The 21,430-nt window shown below is 45.7% G+C and overlaps 1 protein-coding gene across 8 annotated transcripts in view; it reads right to left on the minus strand.

Annotated features, from left to right (window-relative positions):
- Positions 1-21,430, minus strand: part of COL11A2 (collagen type XI alpha 2 chain) — a 348,341-nt gene that overhangs the window by 175,989 nt on the left and 150,922 nt on the right. For all 8 annotated transcript variants that reach the window (XM_085619742.1, XM_085619662.1, XM_085619350.1 and 5 more), the window contains 6 exons: positions 16,489-16,575; positions 16,337-16,393; positions 14,061-14,114; positions 13,770-13,823; positions 13,561-13,614; positions 7,423-7,476 (listed from right to left, as the gene is read on the minus strand). In XM_085619742.1, the coding sequence (XP_085475868.1) occupies positions 7,423-7,476; positions 13,561-13,614; positions 13,770-13,823; positions 14,061-14,114; positions 16,337-16,393; positions 16,489-16,575 (360 nt within the window). The remainder of the gene's footprint in view (positions 1-7,422; positions 7,477-13,560; positions 13,615-13,769; positions 13,824-14,060; positions 14,115-16,336; positions 16,394-16,488; positions 16,576-21,430) is intronic.

The following is a 21,430-nucleotide window of genomic DNA, read 5'->3' on the forward strand; positions in this document are numbered from 1 at the left end:
TTATTTATTTAATGCAATTTTATATAGCGCGGACTTTACCCAAAGGTGTCAGAGCGCTTCACAATAGAACCAAGTACGTTACATGCGGAAATGTACATACATACACGTTACAGATACAGACGAGATAGATGGCAGAAAACACAATATACCCTGGTACAACACAGAAAGTAAGAGAACCACGCACAGAACAGAGCGCAGCATTCAGTCTAGAACCAGCCAGAGAACAGAAGACAACACCTGAATATCAGAGAAGCAAAGACAGCCTCCGTAACACCCCTCAGACGCCATGACCCTCACAGAACCCACAAGACAACATTCAGCTGGCCCGGAACCACAAGCACTCGCCACACCAGGGCTGCCCCACCGACATTTGCCCCATTGCCTCCCCTTCTCCCTTTCTTGTGCTTCACAAACACCTCAAGCGCCTGGTAACGGTGCCAAGAAGCTCTCCCTGCTATATAGGCGCTGGCAGGATGCCACTTTCCGTGGGCCTGTGCCGCCTCTGTGTTTTTGCTGCCCGCGTGTGAGACTGAAGTTGTGTGGCAGTGCCATGTGTGGGGTGCGAGGCGGATGGCGGAGCAGCATGAACAGTTTGTGGTGGAACGTGTGCGTTGCTTAAGTAAGGGCTATTTAGAGGGCACGATAACATGTGATGGCAGCTGGCACCATGGAGCACCCTGCTTTGCTAGGGAGCATTGTGCTTTACCCAAGCCATCATGGCGGTAGGCCCATGCATGCAGCCCAATCCATCATGGTGTCCCAATAGCCTGCTTCGGCTTCTTCACTGTTACCTTTTACAGAAGCGTATAGTGTGCCTGAACACAGACCCTGCTTTCCTGTTGTTCCTGAAACTTGCCTTCAGCATTGACTACTCCTGGCTAGATTCAGTTTGTGTCTTCTGGTAAGTACGGGTCGGGCAAAGGCTCAAACTATACTGGGTCCCTGCTGGAGCAGGACCAAGGCAGATTTGCAAAAGGCTGGGCAAGGCCTCAAGTGGTACAGTGAGCACAAAACAATGGACTGGACTCAGGGCAGATTAATTGTCAGTAGCTGACATTAACTGCGGCAATCCACTGGTCACAGCTTTGTTTTTCTCAGTCAGACACGTCCTACGTGCGAAGGGCTACCCCAGGCATCGGACGAGGCCCTACAGCCCTGTATGGAGCTGCTTGTGTTCCCATTCAGAGGGGCTCAATACTGTGAGCTGGTCTCTTCCGACTGGATCTTCAGGATCCAGGCTGATATGCATATGACTGGCCCCTGTCAGAAATGCGAAAACCAAGTGAAACATGTACTGGAGGCGGGCGCGGGATTCCCACAGTCGAGTGTGGAACAGACTCCCGTGGACACTGGCCCTGAGAAGGGTTCGTGCCAGAAGATATTAGATACTTCAGTGACTCTCAAGGCTGGACCTTATTGGTCGCATTTTCCAGGAGGCGTCTACTTGTAGCTGTTAACACAGTGTCACTCTTGGATGTGAGCGCCCCCTCTCGCCCAAGAATGCAACCAATCAATTGCTATGCCCAGTGAGTGACACAGATGATACACAGAAAATACCATTCAGATAACACAGAACCATGTATGCCAAACAGAACATACCATTCAGATAACACAGAACCATGCATGCAATGCAGAACATTTCATTCAGATAACACAGAACCATGCGTGCCATGCAAAACACACCATTCAGATGACACAGAACCATGCGTGCCACGCAGAACATATCATTCAGATGACACAGAACCATGCGTGCCATGCAGAACATATCATTCAGATGACACAGAACCATGCGTGCCATACAGAACATATCATTCAGATAACACAGAACCATGTGTGCCAAACAGAACATGTCATTCAGATAACACAGAACCATGCGTGCCATGCAGAACATAAAATTTAGATGACACAGAACCATGCGTGCAATGCAGAACATATCATTCAGATGACACAGAACCATGCGTGCCATACAGAACATATCATTAAGATAACACAGAATCATGTATGCCATATAGAGCATATCGTTCAGATATCACAGAACCATGTATGCCAAACAGAACATGTCATTCAGATAACACAGAACCATGCGTGCCATGCAGAACATAAAATTTAGATGACACAGAACCATGCGTGCAATGCAGAACATATCATTCAGATGACACAGAACCATGCGTGCCATACAGAACATATCATTAAGATAACACAGAACCATGTATGCCATACAGAGCATATCATTCAGATATCAGAGAACCATGTATGCCAAACAGAACATGTCATTCAGATAACACAGAACCATGCGTGCCATGCAGAACATATCATTCAGATGACACAGAACCAAGCGTGCAATGCAGAACATATCATTCAGATGACACAGAACCATGCGTGTCATACAGAACATATCGTTCAGATATCACAGAACCATGTATGCCAAACAGAACATATCATTCAGATGACACAGAACCGTGCGTGCCATACAGAGCATATCGTTCAGCTATCACAGAACCATGTATGCCAAACAGAACATGCCATTCAGATAACACAGAACCATGCGTGCCATGCAGAACATATCACTCAGATGACACAGAACCATGTGTGCCATGCAGAACATATCATTCAGATGACACAGAACCATGCGTGCAATACAGAACATATCATTCAGATGACACAGAACCATGTGTGTCATACAGAACATATCGTTCAGATATCACAGAACCATGTATGCCAAGCAGAACATATCATTCAGATAACACAGAACCGTGCGTGCAATGTAGAACATATCATTCAGATGACACAGAACCATGCGTGCCATACAGAACATATCGTTCAGATATCACAGAACCATGTATGCCAAACAGAATATATCATTCAGAGAACACAGAACCATGCGTGCAATGCAGAACATATCATTCAGATGACATAGAACCATGCACGCCCTACAGAACATATCGTTCAGATATCACAGAACCATGTATGCCAAACAGAACATGTCATTCAGATAACGCAGAACCATGCGTGCCATGCAGAACATATCATTCAGATGACACAGAACCATGCGTGCCATACAGAACATATCATTAAGATAACACAGAATCATGTATGCCATACAGAGCATATCGTTCAGATATCACAGAACCATGTATGCCAAACAGAACATGTCATTCAGATAACACAGAACCATGTGTGCCATGCAGAACATAAAATTTAGATGACACAGAACCATGTGTGCAATGCAGAACATATCATTCAGATGACACAGAACCATGCGTGCCATACAGAACATATCATTAAGATAACACAGAACCATGTATGCCATACAGAGCATATCATTCAGATATCAGAGAACCATGTATGCCAAACAGAACATGTCATTCAGATAACACAGAACCATGCGTGCCATGCAGAACATATCATTCAGATGACACAGAACCAAGCGTGCAATGCAGAACATATCATTCAGATGACACAGAACCATGCGTGTCATACAGAACATATCGTTCAGATATCACAGAACCATGTATGCCAAACAGAACATATCATTCAGATGACACAGAACCGTGCGTGCCATACAGAGCATATCGTTCAGCTATCACAGAACCATGTATGCCAAACAGAACATGCCATTCAGATGACACAGAACCATGCGTGCAATACAGAACATATCATTCAGATGACACAGAACCATGTGTGTCATACAGAACATATCGTTCAGATATCACAGAACCATGTATGCCAAGCAGAACATATCATTCAGATAACACAGAACCGTGCGTGCAATGTAGAACATATCATTCAGATGACACAGAACCATGCGTGCCATACAGAACATATCGTTCAGATATCACAGAACCATGTATGCCAAACAGAATATATCATTCAGAGAACACAGAACCATGCGTGCAATGCAGAACATATCATTCAGATGACATAGAACCATGCACGCCCTACAGAACATATCGTTCAGATATCACAGAACCATGTATGCCAAACAGAACATGTCATTCAGATAACGCAGAACCATGCGTGCCATGCAGAACATATCATTCAGATGACACAGAACCATGCGTGCCATGCAGAACATATCATTCAGATGACACAGAACCATGCGTGCAATGCAGAACATATCATTCAGATGACACAGAATCATGTGTGCCATACAGGACATATCATTCAGATAACACAGAACCATGTATGCCATACAGAGCATATCGTTCAGATATCACAGAACCATGTATGCCAAACAGAACATGTCCTTCAGATAACACAGAACCATGCGTGCCATGCAGAACATATCATTCAGATGACACAGAACCATGTGTGCAATACAGAACATATCATTCAGATGACACAGAACCATGCGTGTCATACAGAACATATCGTTCAGATATCACAGAACCATGTATGCCAAACAGAACATATCATTCAGATAACACAGAACCATGCGTGCAATGCAGAACATATCATTCAGATGACACAGAACCATGCGTGCCATACAGAACATATCGTTCAGATATCACAGAACCATGTATGCCAAACAGAACATATCCTTCAGATAACACAGAACCATGCGTGCAATGCAGAACATATCATTCAGATGACACAGATCCATGCGCGCCATACAGAACATATCGTTTAGATATCACAGAACCCTGTGTGCCACGCAGAACATATCATTCAGATGACACAGAACCATGCGTGCCATTCAGAACATAGCATTCAGATAAAAGAACCATGCGTGGCATACAGAGCATATCATTCAGATATCACAGAACCATGTATGCCAAACAGAACATACCATTCAGATAACACAGAACCCTGTGTGCCACGCAGAACTTATCATTCAGATGACACAGAACCATTCGTGCCATTCAAAACACAGAATTCAGATAAAAGAACCATGCATGGCATACAGAGCATATCATTCAGATATCACCGAACCACGCATGCCAAACAGAACATACCATTCAGATAACACAGAACCTTGTGTGCCATTCAGAACATAGCATTCAGATAAAAGAACCATGCGTGGTATACAGAGCATATCGTTCAGATATCACAGAACCATGTATGCCAAACAGAACATATCATTCAGATGACACAGAACCATGCGTGCCATATGGAACACAGCATTCAGATAAAAGAACCATGCGTGGCATACAGAGCATATCGTTCAGATATCACAGAACCATGTATGCCAAAAAGAACATATCATTCAGATAACACAGAACCCTGTGTGCCACGCAGAACATATCATTCAGATGACACAGAACCATGCGTGCCATTCAGAACATAGCATTCAGATAAAAGAACCATGCGTGGCATACAGAGCATATCATTCAGATATCACAGAACCACGTATGCCAGACAGAACATATCATTCAGATAACACAGAACCCTGTGTGACACACAGAACATATCATTCAGATGACATAGAACCATGCGTCCCATTCAGAACATAGCATTCAGATAAAAGAACCATGTGTGCCATACCATTCAGATACCATAGAACCATACATGCCATACAGAATATGTCATTCAGATAACACAGACCATGCGTTTTAAATAGAACGTATCATTGAGATAACATAGAACCATGTGTGCCATTAATAGAGCATCATGAAGATAACATAGAACCACGCGTGCCATAAATAACATATCATTCAGATAGCATTAAACTTTGCCTGCCATACAGAACATATCATTCAAATAACATGCGTGCCATACAGAACATATCATTCAGATAACATAGAACCATGCGTGCCATGTAGAAGATATCATACAGATAACATACAATCATGCATGCCATTCAGAACATACCATTCAAATAACACAGAACCTTGTGTGCCATACAGAGAATATCATGCTGATTACATTGAAACATGCATGCTTTACAGACCATATAATTTAGATAACATGGAATAGCATGCATGCCATACAGAACATATCATTCAGATAACATAGAACCATGTGTGCCATAAAGAGCATATCATTCAGATAACACAGAACCATGCATTCCAAACAGAACATATCATTCAGATAACACAGAACCATGCATTCCAAACAGAACATATCATTCAGATAACACAGAACCATGCATTCCAAACAGAACATATCATTCAGATAACACAGAACCATGTGTGATGTGCATAGAATATTCTAACATAACATAACACTTGTATTTGTAAAGCGCACTTATCACCCAGGGGTCTCAATGCGCTGAATAACAGATGTTTATTGTTACCCAACTCAATGGTACTCATTTTATCGACCTTAAATAGATGAAAGGCTGAGTGGACCTGCCGGGATTTGAACCTGTGACCATGAGGTCAAACACAGGCCCCTGCAGTGGATGCATTAGTCCACTAAGCCACCAGACCCGGATTATGCAGATAACTGAGAACCATTCAACCCATACCGAACATATCATTCAGACAGCATACGACCATGCGACCCTTACAGAACATATCATTTAGATAACACAGAACACCACGCGTGCCGCACAGAACATATCATTCAGATAACACAGAACCATGCTTGCCATACAGAAACTGCCATTCAGATAACATAGAACCATGTGTGCCACAACATGCAAGGAGCAACACTGAGATTACATGGAATGACACAAACATAGAAGTAATAACACTGAGATAGCATGGAACAACATGCAACATAGAAGTAATAACACTGAGATAGCACGGAGCAACATGCAACATAGAAGTAATAACACTGAGATAGCATGAAGCGATATACAACATGGAAGTAATAACACTGAGATAGCATGGAGCAACATGCAACATAGAAGTAATAACACTGAGATAGCATGAAGCGATATACAACATAGAAGGAATAACACTGAGATAGCATGAAGCGATATACAACATAGCAGGAATAACACTGAGATAGCAAGGAGCGACATACAACATAAAAGTAATAGCATTGAGATAGCATGGAGCAACATGTAACATAGAAGTAATAACACTGAGATAGCATGAAGCGACATACAACATGAAGGATTAACATTGAGATAGAATAGAGCAACATACAACATAGAAGGAGTAACACTGAGATAGCATGGAGCGACATACAACATAGAAGTAATAACATTGAGATAGCATGAAGAGACACGTGACATAGAAGGAATAACAGTGCGATAGCAGGGAGCGACATACAACATGAAAGTAATTACATTGAGATAGCGTGGAGCAACATGTGAAACAGATTGAATAACAGTGTGCTAGCATGGAGTGACATACAACATAGCAGTAATAACATTGAGATAGCGTGGAGTGACGTGACATAGAAGGAATAACAGTGCGATAGCATGGAGCAACATACAACATAGAAGTAATAGCATTGAACTCTACAGAAGGAGGGCAGCTCACTGTACACACTGAAGTCTACAGAAGAAGCGCGACTCAAAACACTTACCCGGTGTCCCTTGTCCCCCGGAAGGCCTGGCAGTCCGTCGAAGCCACGATCTCCCTGTGGGGAGAATGCACAATCGATATGTGAGAAAGAGACAGAGAGAGAGAAAGAGAGACAGAGAGAGAGAAACAGACAGAGAGAGAAAAAGTGAGGGAGAGAGAGACATAGAGAGAGCTACAGAGAGGGAGAGACGTAGCGAGAGAGACATAGAGAAAGAGGGAGAGGGACGTAGAGAGAGAAAGACAAGAGACACGGAGAGGGAGAGAGGGAGCCATATATATATATATATATATATATAGAGAGAGAGAGAGAGACAGAGACAGATAAGGAGAGAAAGAAAGAGAGAGAGAAATAGAGAGAGGCATAGGGAGAAACAGAGAGAGGGAGAGAGACATTGAGAGAGAGAGAGAGAAACAGAGAGAGAGAGACTTAAAGAGAGAGAGAGAGAGATAGAGAAAGGCAGAGAGAGAGAGAGAGAGAGAGACAGACAGACAGAGAGAGAGGGACACATAGTGAGAAAGACAGAGAGAAAGAGAGAAAAAGAGAGTGAGACATAGAGAGGGCTAGGGAGAGAGAGACATATAGAGAGCGAGAGAGAAACAGAGAGAGAGAGATGGGAAGACATAGAGACAAACAAAGAGAGCGAGAGAGACCAAGAGAGAGACATATAAAGGGAGAGCGAACAGACCCACTACGAACAATCATGATCTAGACTGAAGGAACCTGGTGTAACAGAGTCACGGATCCATTGATGGGCAGAGGTCCAGTCACTGACGTGCACCCTTCTCAAGCTGAGCCACCCGCCTCTCTCTGGTGTTATCACCAGAGTGCAAATAGAGAATTTGTGACAGGACTACACGTGGCTCTTTCTAAAGCCAAACTCTGCGCCCAGTGTAGGTTCCAGCTTAGTGTAAATGCACGGAGTCCGTACACTGGGAAGCATCCATTGTGTACCGAAAACAGTGCTTGAAATGGAAAAATAGAAGTGCAGGTACTCTGTAGCAGAGTACCTGCTTGTTTCTGAGAAGTGCCTGTACTCTCCAATTAAAAGTATTACGTCGCTCTTGAGAAGTGCTGGTACTCTCGCTCTCAAAATAAAAAAGTGCTTTTACTCTGTACCGGCCCATTTAAAGCACTGACTGAAAGGGTTTATAAACAGAGACGTTTTAAGGGATTGGCAAAGTGGGCTCTGGCCCAGGGCCCCAGCCTTTCAGGGGGGCCCCTGATACAGACTGCTCAGCTCTGTAGAGAGTCTTGCCCCGATACCCTTTAATAATTCTTAAACAGATTTTTTTCAATATCCTTTTCTTTCCATTTTAATGTGGGTGATGGGTGAGAGTCTAAAACAGACATTTTGCAGATAAATGTTGTGTTAATGTTTCATGCAGCATCCATTAAAAAGTTTCTTTTAGATCAAAACGGGACCTCACATATTAGTAATGGACGGGTGTCACAGGGATTATTTGCAGTAATATCAGTGAGCTGCTGCTGTCTTACAATACTGAACACAGGTCCCTAACCCTGAATATTAGGTGTAAATACGCTCGTGATAACTCTCACAGCGGGGGTGAGCCCTCCCTCAAGTGCTCACCATTCTATGTCAGTCCACGGAGGCTCAGATTATGCTTCTCTTTGCTTTACTGCAAAACACAGCAGCCAATAAACAACTTTAAACTCAGCATACCCCGGAAGTACAACCCTCTCCATAGTATGCACCAATCGCTATCAGTCCATTAGTGTATATAGTTCGTAATGAGCACATCACTTCCTCTTTCTTTGCTGCTGCAGCAGCGAGTTAAGTGATTTCCGATTTCTCTATTGATTGTGTTGTGGTGTTATTGTGGTTAACGGCAGTGATTTCAGGCATTTCAGCGCATGTGTCGCGCGCTTGGTATTCTATTTATTTCGCGCTCCGGCGCTCGCTGACAACTCCGATTTCGTGGAGCGGGAGCGCTTGAGGGGGCAGTCCACACGAACGCCCGCATCGGACATTTCATTGCGATCGGGTTTTCGCGTGTCCCGGACTGCTTCTGCCTCTACCCTCAGTCCCTTGAACGCCCGACGGGGCGCAAAAGTGTAGTAAGGCACTGCCTTAGGGGGAATAGGGGTGGCTCCCTCCACAATTATTATTATTTTGCACTGAAGCAGGTTTTTGGTAGTTTGGTCTTCTAGGGTTACTTGGCTATCAGTGACACCCCTGGGTTGTTCCCCCCCCCCTGAAGTTCCTCCTCCCTCCTAATTTTGAACAGATGGCGTACTACGCCGAGGAGGCAGACCAGTGGGCAGAATATGCAGATGATGTGGAATATGATGAGGTGCCCTATGAGCACCAGTTGGAGGAACACTTAGTGGAAGCCCTCAATTCCCACGTCCAGGGTTCAGTAAACAAGGCATTGGTTAAAGCCTTAAAGCCATATACGCAGCCCCTGCAGAACTATGGCAAGCGTAAATTTAAAGCTTCCCATGGCGGACTGTCACATCATCATTCATCCGAAGTACTTGCCAAGATGGCAGCTAATGTCCTTAATGACCATGGTGGCTATGGGAGTTCTCGTCCGGCGTCTAGCGCATCCCTGACATATCACAGGGATGATGATGACTCCTCCTCATCACTCCCAGACACTTCTGACTCTGACCAATCGGAGGCGCATAGGAAGGCACCGAAGAAGCGCAAGACGCAGCCAGAGAGCACCCTCCCTCCCAGCAAGAACTTGCTGTTCAACCCAAATAATATTGTACACCCAAGGTCCACCGAATGGGTGCCATGTGTAGAGGTGGCACACTATGTCCAAGGCAATCTACGGCAGGGATTTGAGTGCGAGGTTCGCGCTGTTCTAAGGTCCGAATGCCCCAGGCCAGCCCTCTTAGGCAAGGTGACAGTAACTCCAGAGCTGGACCACAACATGGCCACATTCCTCAAGAAATTCTTCAAGGAAACCAAGAAAGGGTTGGACATGGCATGGAGGGGCTGTCAGGATAAACTCTGCGACGTGTGTGGGCCCCTCACAAACATCTTGGACGCGGCAGTGCAAGCCAAAGAATCCAACACGCCTCTAGATGCGACAGAGATCCTAGAATGGGCGCAGAGGGCTCTCTGCTTTTTAGGTAATGCCAATTGTGCCATGTCTACGGAACGGCGGCGTTCTTTCCTTATGCGCATTGATCCGCAACTGGAAGACATGGCCTCAACAGAGGCAGGTATCATGGTGAACGGTTTACTGTTCGGAGATAAGTTCGTTAAGGAACTAGGGAAATACGTCTCCACTTTTTCAGCCCTTGACAAAGTCCAGAGCAACATCAAGAAGGTCTTCCACGCTGGCCTTTTTACCAGGGCCGGACGCTCCAGGGGTCGAGCGGCCGGCCGTGGTTTCAATCAGACCTCAAGAGGCACAGAGCAGCGAGGACGTGGGAGCTCCGACCAATCCAACTTTTCAACTTTTATCCTACCAGAAATCGTGGGGGTAGAGGCAGAGGCCAGAAAGGAGGATACAGAGGTCACAGCAGTGACAGAGACACTTCCTATTCAGGTAAATTTAATTCAGGGGGAGATGTCAAGGTGGGGGGTCGGATTCCTGGGGTTGCTCACAGGTGGAGAACCCTGATGGGCGACCCTTGGATACTACAGACGGTTCAAGGTTTTCAGATAATTTTTACGACACTCCCCGACAGACACGCACTCCACATTCGCTACATTTTACCCATGTAGAGAGGTCTTTCCTAGACGATGAAGTAGCATCTCTGATGCAGATAGGGGCTATTGTGCGAACTACGCCACATGAACATGGATTCACCAGCACGGTTTTCCTCGTACCCAAAAAAGATCTGGGTTATTGTCTGGTGTTAAATCTAAAAGAGTTCAACTCTTGGGTTGTGTATCGCCACTTCAAGATGGAGGGCATACACTTACTTCGGGATCTACTCTTAGAGGGGGATTGGAAGGTGCGCCTCGATTTAAAAGACGCCTACTTGGCAGTTCCTATATTTCCGCCCCACAGGAGGTTCCAAATGCAAAAACAACAGTTGATGGACAGATGCAGAACAATGTCATACATTCACCCCAGTACAGAGATCTGGGCCTAAATCCATCGTTTTTTTGTTCACCATGCTGTTCCAGTTTGAACCCAGCCGTAAGCAAATCAGTCTTGACCTGTGCCTCATGGGAACAGTTCAGCCCGAACTGCCAAGCCAGGTCCTCCCTGAACTGGAAACAAGCATTCTAGAACCGGTTTCGGGGTTTCACCCCTCTTCAGCCAGGATAGCTTGATATATGCAAATCAGTTTTGACCCTGTGCCTCATGGGAACAGTCCAGCCCAAACTGCCAAGCCAGGTCCTCCCTGGACTGGAAACAAGCATCCTAGGACCGGTTTCAGGGTTTCACCCCTCTTCAGCCAGGATAGCTTGAGTCCAGTAGCATGGAGAGCACGGGACCCACGTCTGGGCATACCCTTCCCACTCGGGGTGAAAAATGCAAAAACAACAGTTGATGGACAGAATGCAGAACAATGTCATACATTCACCCCAGTACAGAGATCTGGGCCTAAATCCATTGTTTTTTTGCTCACCATGCCGTTCCAGTTCGAACCCAGCCATATTCAAATCGGTTTTGACCCAGTGCCTCATGGGAACAGTCCAGCCTGAACTGCCAAGACAGATCCTCCCTGGACTGGAAACAAGCATCCTAGGACCGGTTTCAGGGTTTCACCCCTCTTCAGCCAGGATAGCTTGATTCCAGTGGCATGGAGAGCACAGGACCCACGTCTGGGCATACCCTTCCCACTCGGGGTGACAAATGCAAAAACAACAGTTGATGGACAGAATGCAGAACAATGTCATATATTCACCCCAGTACAGAGATCTGGGCCTAAATCCATCGTGTGTTTTTGCTCACCAAATCAAGCTATCCTAGCTGAAGTGAAAAAGTGTCATGGTACTGCGAGGAAGTGAACTGATTTTATAGAACGAGGAAGTGACATCATGTAGTGAGGAAGTGGCCCTTAAAAGTAGGGAAAGAATGCCACAGATGAGCAACTGATGTCAAAGAGAGTGAAACACTGACGTCACAAAGGCAGGATATGACATTAATAGAGTGGGGAAGTGACCTCTCAGAACGAAAAGGTGGCGTCACTGAGTGAGGAAGTGGTGTAAATCAGGAAATAGGTGACACCATAGAGGCAGAATCTGACCTGATAGGGTGATGAAGTGAACCATAGAGGGAAGAGATGGCGCTTATAGAAGGGGAAAGGGGCCTCCTGAAATGAAGATGTGCTTAATGCAGTGAGGGGGGAAGTCAGTGACAGCTGAAATAATAAAGTATATTGAGGATGTATCACTATAGAGGGAGGATGTCATGCCGCAAGTGAAAAGGTGAAAACGTTCCACAATCAAGTGAAGCCCTGACTCGTGTAGCAAAGAAGTGACCTCGTCCAGGGAAGATGTGACGTTAATAAAGAGGGGCTGTACCCTCATCCAATGTAACATCACAGAGTGAAGAAGTGATGAAAAAGAGTGAAGACCAGAAGCAACATCAGAGAGTGAAATCGGCATCTTAAACTCAAAAGGGCACGTCGAATCATGATTTAGTTATATATAGTAAAGAAAGTACATATCGAGTGAAAATTGACCTTGCGGGACTCAGACGGCATCATAGACCCATTAGGAAGTGATGTCAAAGGGTGAGGGCATGATATCATAGAATGAAGAAGTGACATCAGAGATAGAGAACTGAGGCCGCAGATTCAGGAAAGTATGCAAATGAGCCAGGAGGCAGCATCAGACTAAACAAGTAACATCAAAGAGTGTGGCAGTAACTGAGGTCATGGAGTCAGGAAGTGAGTTTACAGAGGAAGGTTATGAGGGAGTGACATCACAGATTGAAAAGGAGGGTGATCAAAGGGAGCAGGGGAGTGACATCATAGAAGGAAGAAGCTGCCCAGAGTGAGGAATCAACGCCACAGAGTGAGTGATGATGTCACAGGAATTAAGTGAATTTATAGAGTCAACTAGTAAAATGAGGGAGCCAAGTAGTGAGTTTTCAGAGTGTGTTAGTGACCCCTTAGACTGAGGAAGTGACATCATTGAGTGAGGAAGTGACCTCAGAAAGGATGAAGACAATGCAAGTCATTCTGACACTATTCCACTACCTTGGTTCCAAACTCGCCAGGTATGCCCCTGGCCCCATCTGCTCCAGCACGACCCTGTAGAAGACAATATGGAGATCTGTCAGTACAGTCGCAGAGGATGTAAACATTAAAACACACACCTTGGCACACACATGTACACACGCAGTTACTCACAACGCATGACACACAGACATACAAATACACACACAATATATAGTGCAGGCACTCACCCTCCTGCCGGCCTTTCCAGGAGGGCCAGACAGGCCCTGTGGACCACGAGGACCCTAAGGAGACAGAAGATGAGGCAGTCAGTTCACATCCCTGAGGTAAGTACACATGAACCTTGGGAGTCTTCAGTTAAAACGGCTATACGTGTAAGCAAACAGATGGGCAGACAGAGCCGGTGAGGCCCAGCGCCTGCCGGGATTCGGTGAGAAGGGGTGAGCGGTGCACACCTTCTTTCCACAAGGGCATCAGAAAGACCTCTATGTGAACTCACATTCAGAGAATCAACTTCTTACCTGAGGACCAAAGTCTCCAGACTCTCCCTTGAGCCCTGGACTCCCTGGGGGGCCCTGAAAAGAAGAAAATACACACCGGTGAAACATCAAAAACAGCCCCAGGCAATAAAAGTGCAGAGTCAAAGAGGACACTGAGAAGACGGAAATAAAAGAAGATGCACATGAGTGAGAGCTCAAACACAGCTTAAACACCGCCCCAGAGACTGGAAGTCCTGAATGAGAGGGTGCATTGAGGACAAGAAAGTGAAATAAGATACACATGAGGGAGTCCTCACAAACCACTCCAAGCAGTGAAAGTGCTGACCCACTTGGTGCACTGAGAACGGGGAACTAAGAGTAGACGCACAAAAGTGAGACCTCAAAAAACACCAAAGAATGTGAAAGTATAGGATAATAGGGTGCACTGAGGAGAATAAAGTGGGAGGAGAGCCCACAAGAATCAAACACAGTCTCAGAAAATGAAAGTACCGAATGACAGGGTGCACTGAGGAGAAAGTGAAAGAAGATCTCACACGAGTAAGATCTCAAAACCGGCCCAGGCAGTGAAAGTGCAGAATCAAAGGGGGCAATAAGAAGATGGAAATAAAAAAAGATGCACACAAGTGAGACCTCAAAGATAGCCCCAGAAAGTGAAAGTACAGAATGATAGAGTGCACTGAGGAGCAGAAAGTAGGAAAAGATCCCACACGAGTCAAACATAGTCTCAGAAGGTGAAAGTATCAAATGATAGGGTGCACTGAGGAGAAAGGGAAAGTACATGTTTGTGTTCACTGAGGAGAAGAGAGTTGAAGAAGATCCCATACAAGTGAGACCTCAAAAACCACCCTGGGCAGTAAAAGTATTGACTCAGCGGGCACACTGAGAAGATGGAAGTAAAAGAAGCTGTTCCCATGTAAGACATGAAAAATTGGCAGTGAAAGTACAGAATCATAGAGTGCACCTAAATAAAGAAATTGAAGGACAATACACGAGTGAGACATCAAAAACAGCCCTATGAAGGAAAAGTACAGAATCATAGGGGTCAGTGAGGAGAAGAAAGTGAAAGATACACACCAGTGTGATATCCAAAGCAGCTCCATGCAGTGAGAGTACCAAATCATAAAGAGAACTGATTTGTAAGTGAAGGAAGAGCCTCAGGAGAGACCTCAAGAACAGCCCCATGCAGTGATAGCACAGAATCATACAGTGAACTCAAAATGAAGTGTGTAAAATAAGATACATAAGTAAAAACTCAAACAGTCCAGGACAATGAAAGGGTAGAATAACAGGGAGCTCTGAAAAAAACGACTGCCATAGTTTTCAACTGCTGCACGCCAATTCTGCTCAGAGAAAGGAGCCACTCACCTCCCTCCAGTCCCTCAGGCAAATTCAGGCACTAGTGAGAGGAAGTGCACACTGACTTCAATCCAGTCCCTCAGCCATGCCCGGTGCGGGTGTGAGGAGGCACGTGCTGGCCTCACTCCAGTCCCTCAGTCACACCTGGTGCTGGTGTGAGGAGGCACGTGCTGGCCTCACTCCAGTCTCTCTGCCATACCAAAAACTGGTGAGAGGAATTACACTCTCACTGCCCTCCAGTCCCTCAGCCTTACCCGATGCTAATGAGAGGAAGCACAAGCTGGCCTCTCCCCAGGGCCTCTGCAGGACTTTGGCAATGGAGTGAGGAAATTCTGGTTGACCTAATTTTAGTCCCTCAGCTCCAATTCAATACTAGAGAGAACAAGTATTTGCAGTCCCTCATCCACACAGCTGAGAGAAAGCATTTAAGAGTTTACTGCAGTCCCTCAGCCAACCTAACACAGCTACTTGGAGGGAGAACATGCTGTCCTAAGTCACACTCTAGTACTACTGAGAGGTAGAACCTATTGACTTCTGTCCAGGCCTTCAGTCACACTGAGCACTGAAGAGAGGACACATGCAAAGACCCCCACCCTCTCCAGTACCTCAGCCAAACCTGACACTGGAGCCATGAGGCCATGCTGACTCACTCCAGTAACCAGCTACGCGCCATTATTCCTGAGACATCCAGTCCTTCAGCCACACCCGGGCTATTGAGCGGAAGCGTGGCCTGGCCTCACTTCAGTCCCTCAGACTTACCCTGCACTAGAGGAAGCACACACTGTGTTCCCTTGAGTCCCTCAGGCATACCCCGAAAGGAAGCACTTGCGACCTCAGACCTGACCCTCAGTCACACTCCACGACTCACTCTTTCTCTCATCTAAGGATCATTGAGACACACAGAGCAGAAAGTGAGGGAGGCTATGAATGCAACAACTTACCAGAGGTCCAGATCTCCCGGTGTAGCCCATGGGTCCTGGAGCACCACGGAGGGCAAGCTGAGGAGAGAGGGAGAGAGTGTTAATGACCACACACAGAGGCTTATCCTCTGGATCTAGGTGCCTTAAGGCCTGCCCCCTCTGTATATACTTACCCTGGCTTGTTGGAGTATGGCCTGGGCTTGAGCCTCTTGTGCTGACACCACTGGTCCCTTGTCTCCTCCACTACTACCAAACCGGAACTGATGGAATTAAAGCGAGAGGTTAATACATAGAATGTTGCAGCGATCTCTATACAAAGGCCAGTTCCTCATTGTTTACAAAGTCTCCAGTCCATGCCTTCAAAGACAGTTTTAGCTATCTGCACACCCACAAATTACAGTTAATATACATGTTCTAGATAGCAGTATCACAGTAGGCTAATGAAGATTTAGACATTCTATAACTGCATGTGTTGCACTTGACCCTCTCTGCAGGGTCACCCCCAAAACTTTTTGATCTTCACCCTCCCATTTTTGTTGACTTTTAGGACTCGGTGTACTATACCACTGCTAACCAGTACTAAAGAGATTGTGAATGGTAACATTGGCCCAGCCCCATTTGCACATTTAATTTACTTGTAAGTCTCTAGTAAAGTTGCACTACATGTACCCAGGGCCTTAAATTAAATGCTACTTGTGGACCTGCAGCAGTGATTGTGCCACCCACTTAAGTAACCTTTTAAACTTGTCTCAGGCCTGCCATAGCAGCATGTATGTGCAGTTTTTAACTCTCAATTTGACCTTTTTGCCAGGCCTAACCCTCCCTTTTAATACATTTAGGTCAACCCTAGGGTAGGCCGTAAACAACAATGTATTTAAAAACTTGGAAATGTACTTTTTTATGTCCTGGTAGTGAAAAACTCCTAAAAGAATTTTTCACTACTGTGAGGCCTATCTCTCAGATAGCCTTTGATTGGGAGCAGGTTGGTACATCATGTTTTGTGTCTGAGGAATTATCATTTAAACCCCTCTTTATTGGTAAAGCCAGATTTTAAGTCAAAATTCTGAAAATACCACTTTTAGAAAGTTGGTATTCATTTTTCCTAACCATTTAGTGATTGCATCCTGTTACTGGGCCATATGACTAGGTGTAGTTGGCAGGGGCCCCAGCTGTGAAGTCTGCCCAGCTTTGAAGTCTGCTCTGCTGACTTGCTTGCTGAACAAGGACTGATTTGCAGCCTAAGACTTTATGTTCCTGCACTAGGACTTTTCTGCTGCTGTTAGCTGCCCTGCTGATTCTAGCTTGCCTGAGTGGACCAAGGACTCCAAGGATCTCCAAAGGTCAGTTGGTTGGCCCCCTGTTCAAGCCACAGGGACATAACAGGCTTCTTTGATGTCGACACAACTTCAAGCCTCTCAACGCGGCACAATGTAAATTGTCATCAAAGCATTCACTAGCTCCGGTGGCTTCTTCAACGCCTCCGCAGCCCGATGCTGGCCCCATGTGACGTATATTGTCTTCAGCGCCGATGCATCCCAGCGCAAGTCTTCGCAAGTCCCACCAGCTTCCTCAACAATGACACAGTACCTTTCATCACAAGCTCCCACTGACAGCTCCTCGACTCCACCGCTGCACAATGCATCTCGATGCTAGACGTTGCATCGCAGCTCACATCAACGGTCATCAACTCCACCACTGCGTCACGCATCTCAACGTTTGCATCGCAGCTCCTCGACTCTGACGCTTTCAGTGCGGCACAAGAATCACATCTCGATGTCCAGGCCACAAAGTACTTTTAAGGGCACTGAGCTCAGTCCTATAACTGGCCAGTGCTCCATCGCGGCCAGTGCTCTATCGTGGTCGGCCTGAACTTGTGAACTGGGCAAGGTCTACCGCAACCAGATGACCAGGGTTGGTGCTTTTTGCTTCTTAGCACTTCTACAAAAACATTTAAAAATGCATTTCTCCACTTGGGCTAATTGGATTTTTGTCATTATGGTGTCAAATAAGTTCTTACATGTTACTCTATTTTTCTAAATTCGTGTGGGATTTTTCTTGTGCTGTGTTTTCACATATTACTGTGTAAAGTGCTGCAGAAATACTTTACACATTGCCTCTAAGTTAAGCCTGACAGCTTTGGGCCAAGGAACTAGTGTTAAACACAGGTTCATTTGGTGTTTGCTTATGTTTCACCCTGATAAGAAATGTAGTTGCTTCTTGAATTGGGTCTCACCCCCCTCAACCAGTAACCCAATGGTCTGCAGCATGTTCTTGGGAGCTATACTGCAGTGAGGTCCTGAAATATCAGACATCTTAAGAGTGCATATTCTAGTTAGCAATACGGAGTGAGCTCCTAAAGTGCTAGGCAATTCAAGACTGCATGTTCTAGGTAGCACTATTGCAGTGAACCGCTGAGTCTCAAACATCCTGAGACGGCAAGTTCTAGGTAGCACTATTGTACTGAGCTGCAAAACCTAAGATGTCCTGAGACTGCATGTTCTAGGTAGCACTATTGCAGTGAGTTGCTAACCCCAAGACATCCTGAGACTGCATGGTCTGAGCAGCATTATTGCGGTGAGCTGCTGAAGTCCGAGGCATCCTAAGACTGCATGGTCTAGGTAGCACTATCAGCTCCTGAAGTCCCAGGCATGATAAGACTGCATGTTCCCGATAGCACTATTGTAGTGCCTCCTGAAGTACCAGGCATTGCATATTATATGAAGCACTACCTATCACAGTGAGCTCCTGAAGTTTCAGACTCCACAAGATTACTCTAATCATTGCACATTACAGGTGTTACAATCACAGGGCCCTCTTGCACTCGCAGACACATACAAAGGCTACCACCGCATGCTTGAGGTAAAACTACTACAAGGAACCTTGCGTTCTAGGTAGCATTATTACCTGCTAAAGTCCCAGGTATCCTAACACTGCATGATCTAGGTAGCACTATCAGCTCCTGAAGCCCCAGGCATTGTAAGACTGCATATTCTAGGTACCACTATCAGACCCTGAAGTCCCAGGCATCCTAAGATTGGATGTTCTAGGTAGCACTATCAGCCCCTGAAGTCCCAGGCATTCTTACATTGTACGATCTCGGTAGCACTATCAGCTCCTGAAGTCCCAGGCATCCTAAGACTGCATGTTCTAGCTAACACTAACACTTCATGATCTAGGTAGCACTATCAGCTCCTGAAGCCCCAGGCATCCTAAGACTGCATATTCTAGGTACCACTATCAGCTCCTGAAGTCCCAGGCATCCTAAGAGTGCATGTTCTAGGTAGCACTATCCGATCCTGAATACTCACGCATCCCAAGACTGCATGTTCTAGGTAGCACTATCAGCTCCTGAAGTCCCAGGCATCCTAAGAGTGCATGTTCTAGGTAACACTATCAGATCCTGAAGTCTCACGCATCCTAAGACTGCATGATCTAGGTAGCACTGTCAGATCCTGAAGTCCCAGGCATCCTAAAACTGCATGTTCTAGGTAGCACTATCAGCTCCTGAAGTCCCAGGCATCCTAACATTGCATGATCTAAGTACTACTATAAGCTCCTGAAGTCCAAGGCATCCCAAGACTTCATGTTCTAGGTAGCACTATCAGCTTCTGAAGTCCCCGGCATTCTAACATTGCATGATCTCGGTAGTACTATCACAAAGAGCTACGTCAGTGGCAGATACCCTAAGACTGCGTGTTGTAGGCAGCACTATCACAGTTCCTAGGTCAACAGGAGGCAGCTAGGCAGCTCCAGACACGTGTGCAATCCAACAGTTTATTCTATGACTTACAGACTACAGACCATGCAGAGGCTCTAAATCTGCGCTGATGGACTTTAGCAACAAACCTGCTCGGGGCACTGAATGAAGACCAGGCAGATCTTCTGATACTCAAAATATCACAGAGACCAATAGAAGCAAGTCATCATCGCATGTTCTGGATAATAATATCAGAACTATCCCACAGTTCAAGACACTCGGAGATGTGCCCCTTTAGGACCCCACACTAGCTGCTACCAGTGGGTGTTGGGGTCAAAATTATCAAGCACATGTTTCATCTACCCCGAGAGGGAGACAGTCAGTTGCAAGTAATCCACCATGGTATGTTACATTACACTAGTCTATGTCTGATCACAACACCAGGCCATGGATGGAAAATCCAGATATGTGCAGGATAGGGATGGCAATGCCTGAAGTGGGCCAGTTGTGGGGCACGTGAGAGTGGAGCACCCGAAGTGCGCACGCACATGAAACAAGGTGCCATGCTAATACCAGGAGCTGTGCATGTGAACAATGTGTGAGTGGGTGGAGAAGAGACATTGGCCGCTATGCCGTGCAAATCATTTGTGTAAAGACGACTAAAAATTAAAACCAGGTGATCTTCTACGATTGTCTGTCTATGCACAGAGTCTTGACATGGAACTGAGCGTGTCCAGTTCTGTGGAAGGTTCACTGCATGTGAGCCAAGCTGAGATGCTGTATAGTGAGAAACTTCAGGTCCAAGAACCGTCCTTAAGCTGGGCTCGTAGATTTCCTGGCATGGTCCCCTCTTTATTTCACCTTTGCCGTTGTTTCAGTGCACTGGGATAACTGCAGAAGGCTTAAAATACATCAACGAACTACCAACGGTTGTTATTGTTCTTAACTAGGGACTAGTAGTTGGCGGCTGTGAGTCAAAAATAATCTTCTACCAAGAGAGTACAGGTTTTTGGTAACATCCTGTTTTTGGAGGATTCTACCAGATGAGTAAATTTGTCTTGAGTCAGCAATTCAGCACAAGGTCCCCATCTTTTAAGAGCTTTTATGTTGATTGTGTGGGCTCGAATGGTGAAGGGTTTCGCAGTCATTTACCGGGAGGGTCTCACAAAGTTTGCTGTTTTCTGATGACTCACTTGGTCTTAGGTAATCTATCACCGGGCCTGTTCCTTTGCTGGTTATACACTACACTCATTTGTCTCTAATGAATTTCTATCCATCTTTGTCCACCTTCCGGTCATTCAGTTTGACCTCTTTGCTTTAATAGTTTTTCTAAATACCAAGTTACCTGTCTCCATTAAGTAGCTCCATTTGGTCCACCAGTGGTCCAAACACAACTGTCAAAAGTAAATACTCACTGT

This window comes from Triturus cristatus, chromosome 1_1 (genome assembly GCF_964204655.1).
Source record: "Triturus cristatus chromosome 1_1, aTriCri1.1, whole genome shotgun sequence".
NCBI lineage: Eukaryota > Metazoa > Chordata > Amphibia > Caudata > Salamandridae > Triturus > Triturus cristatus.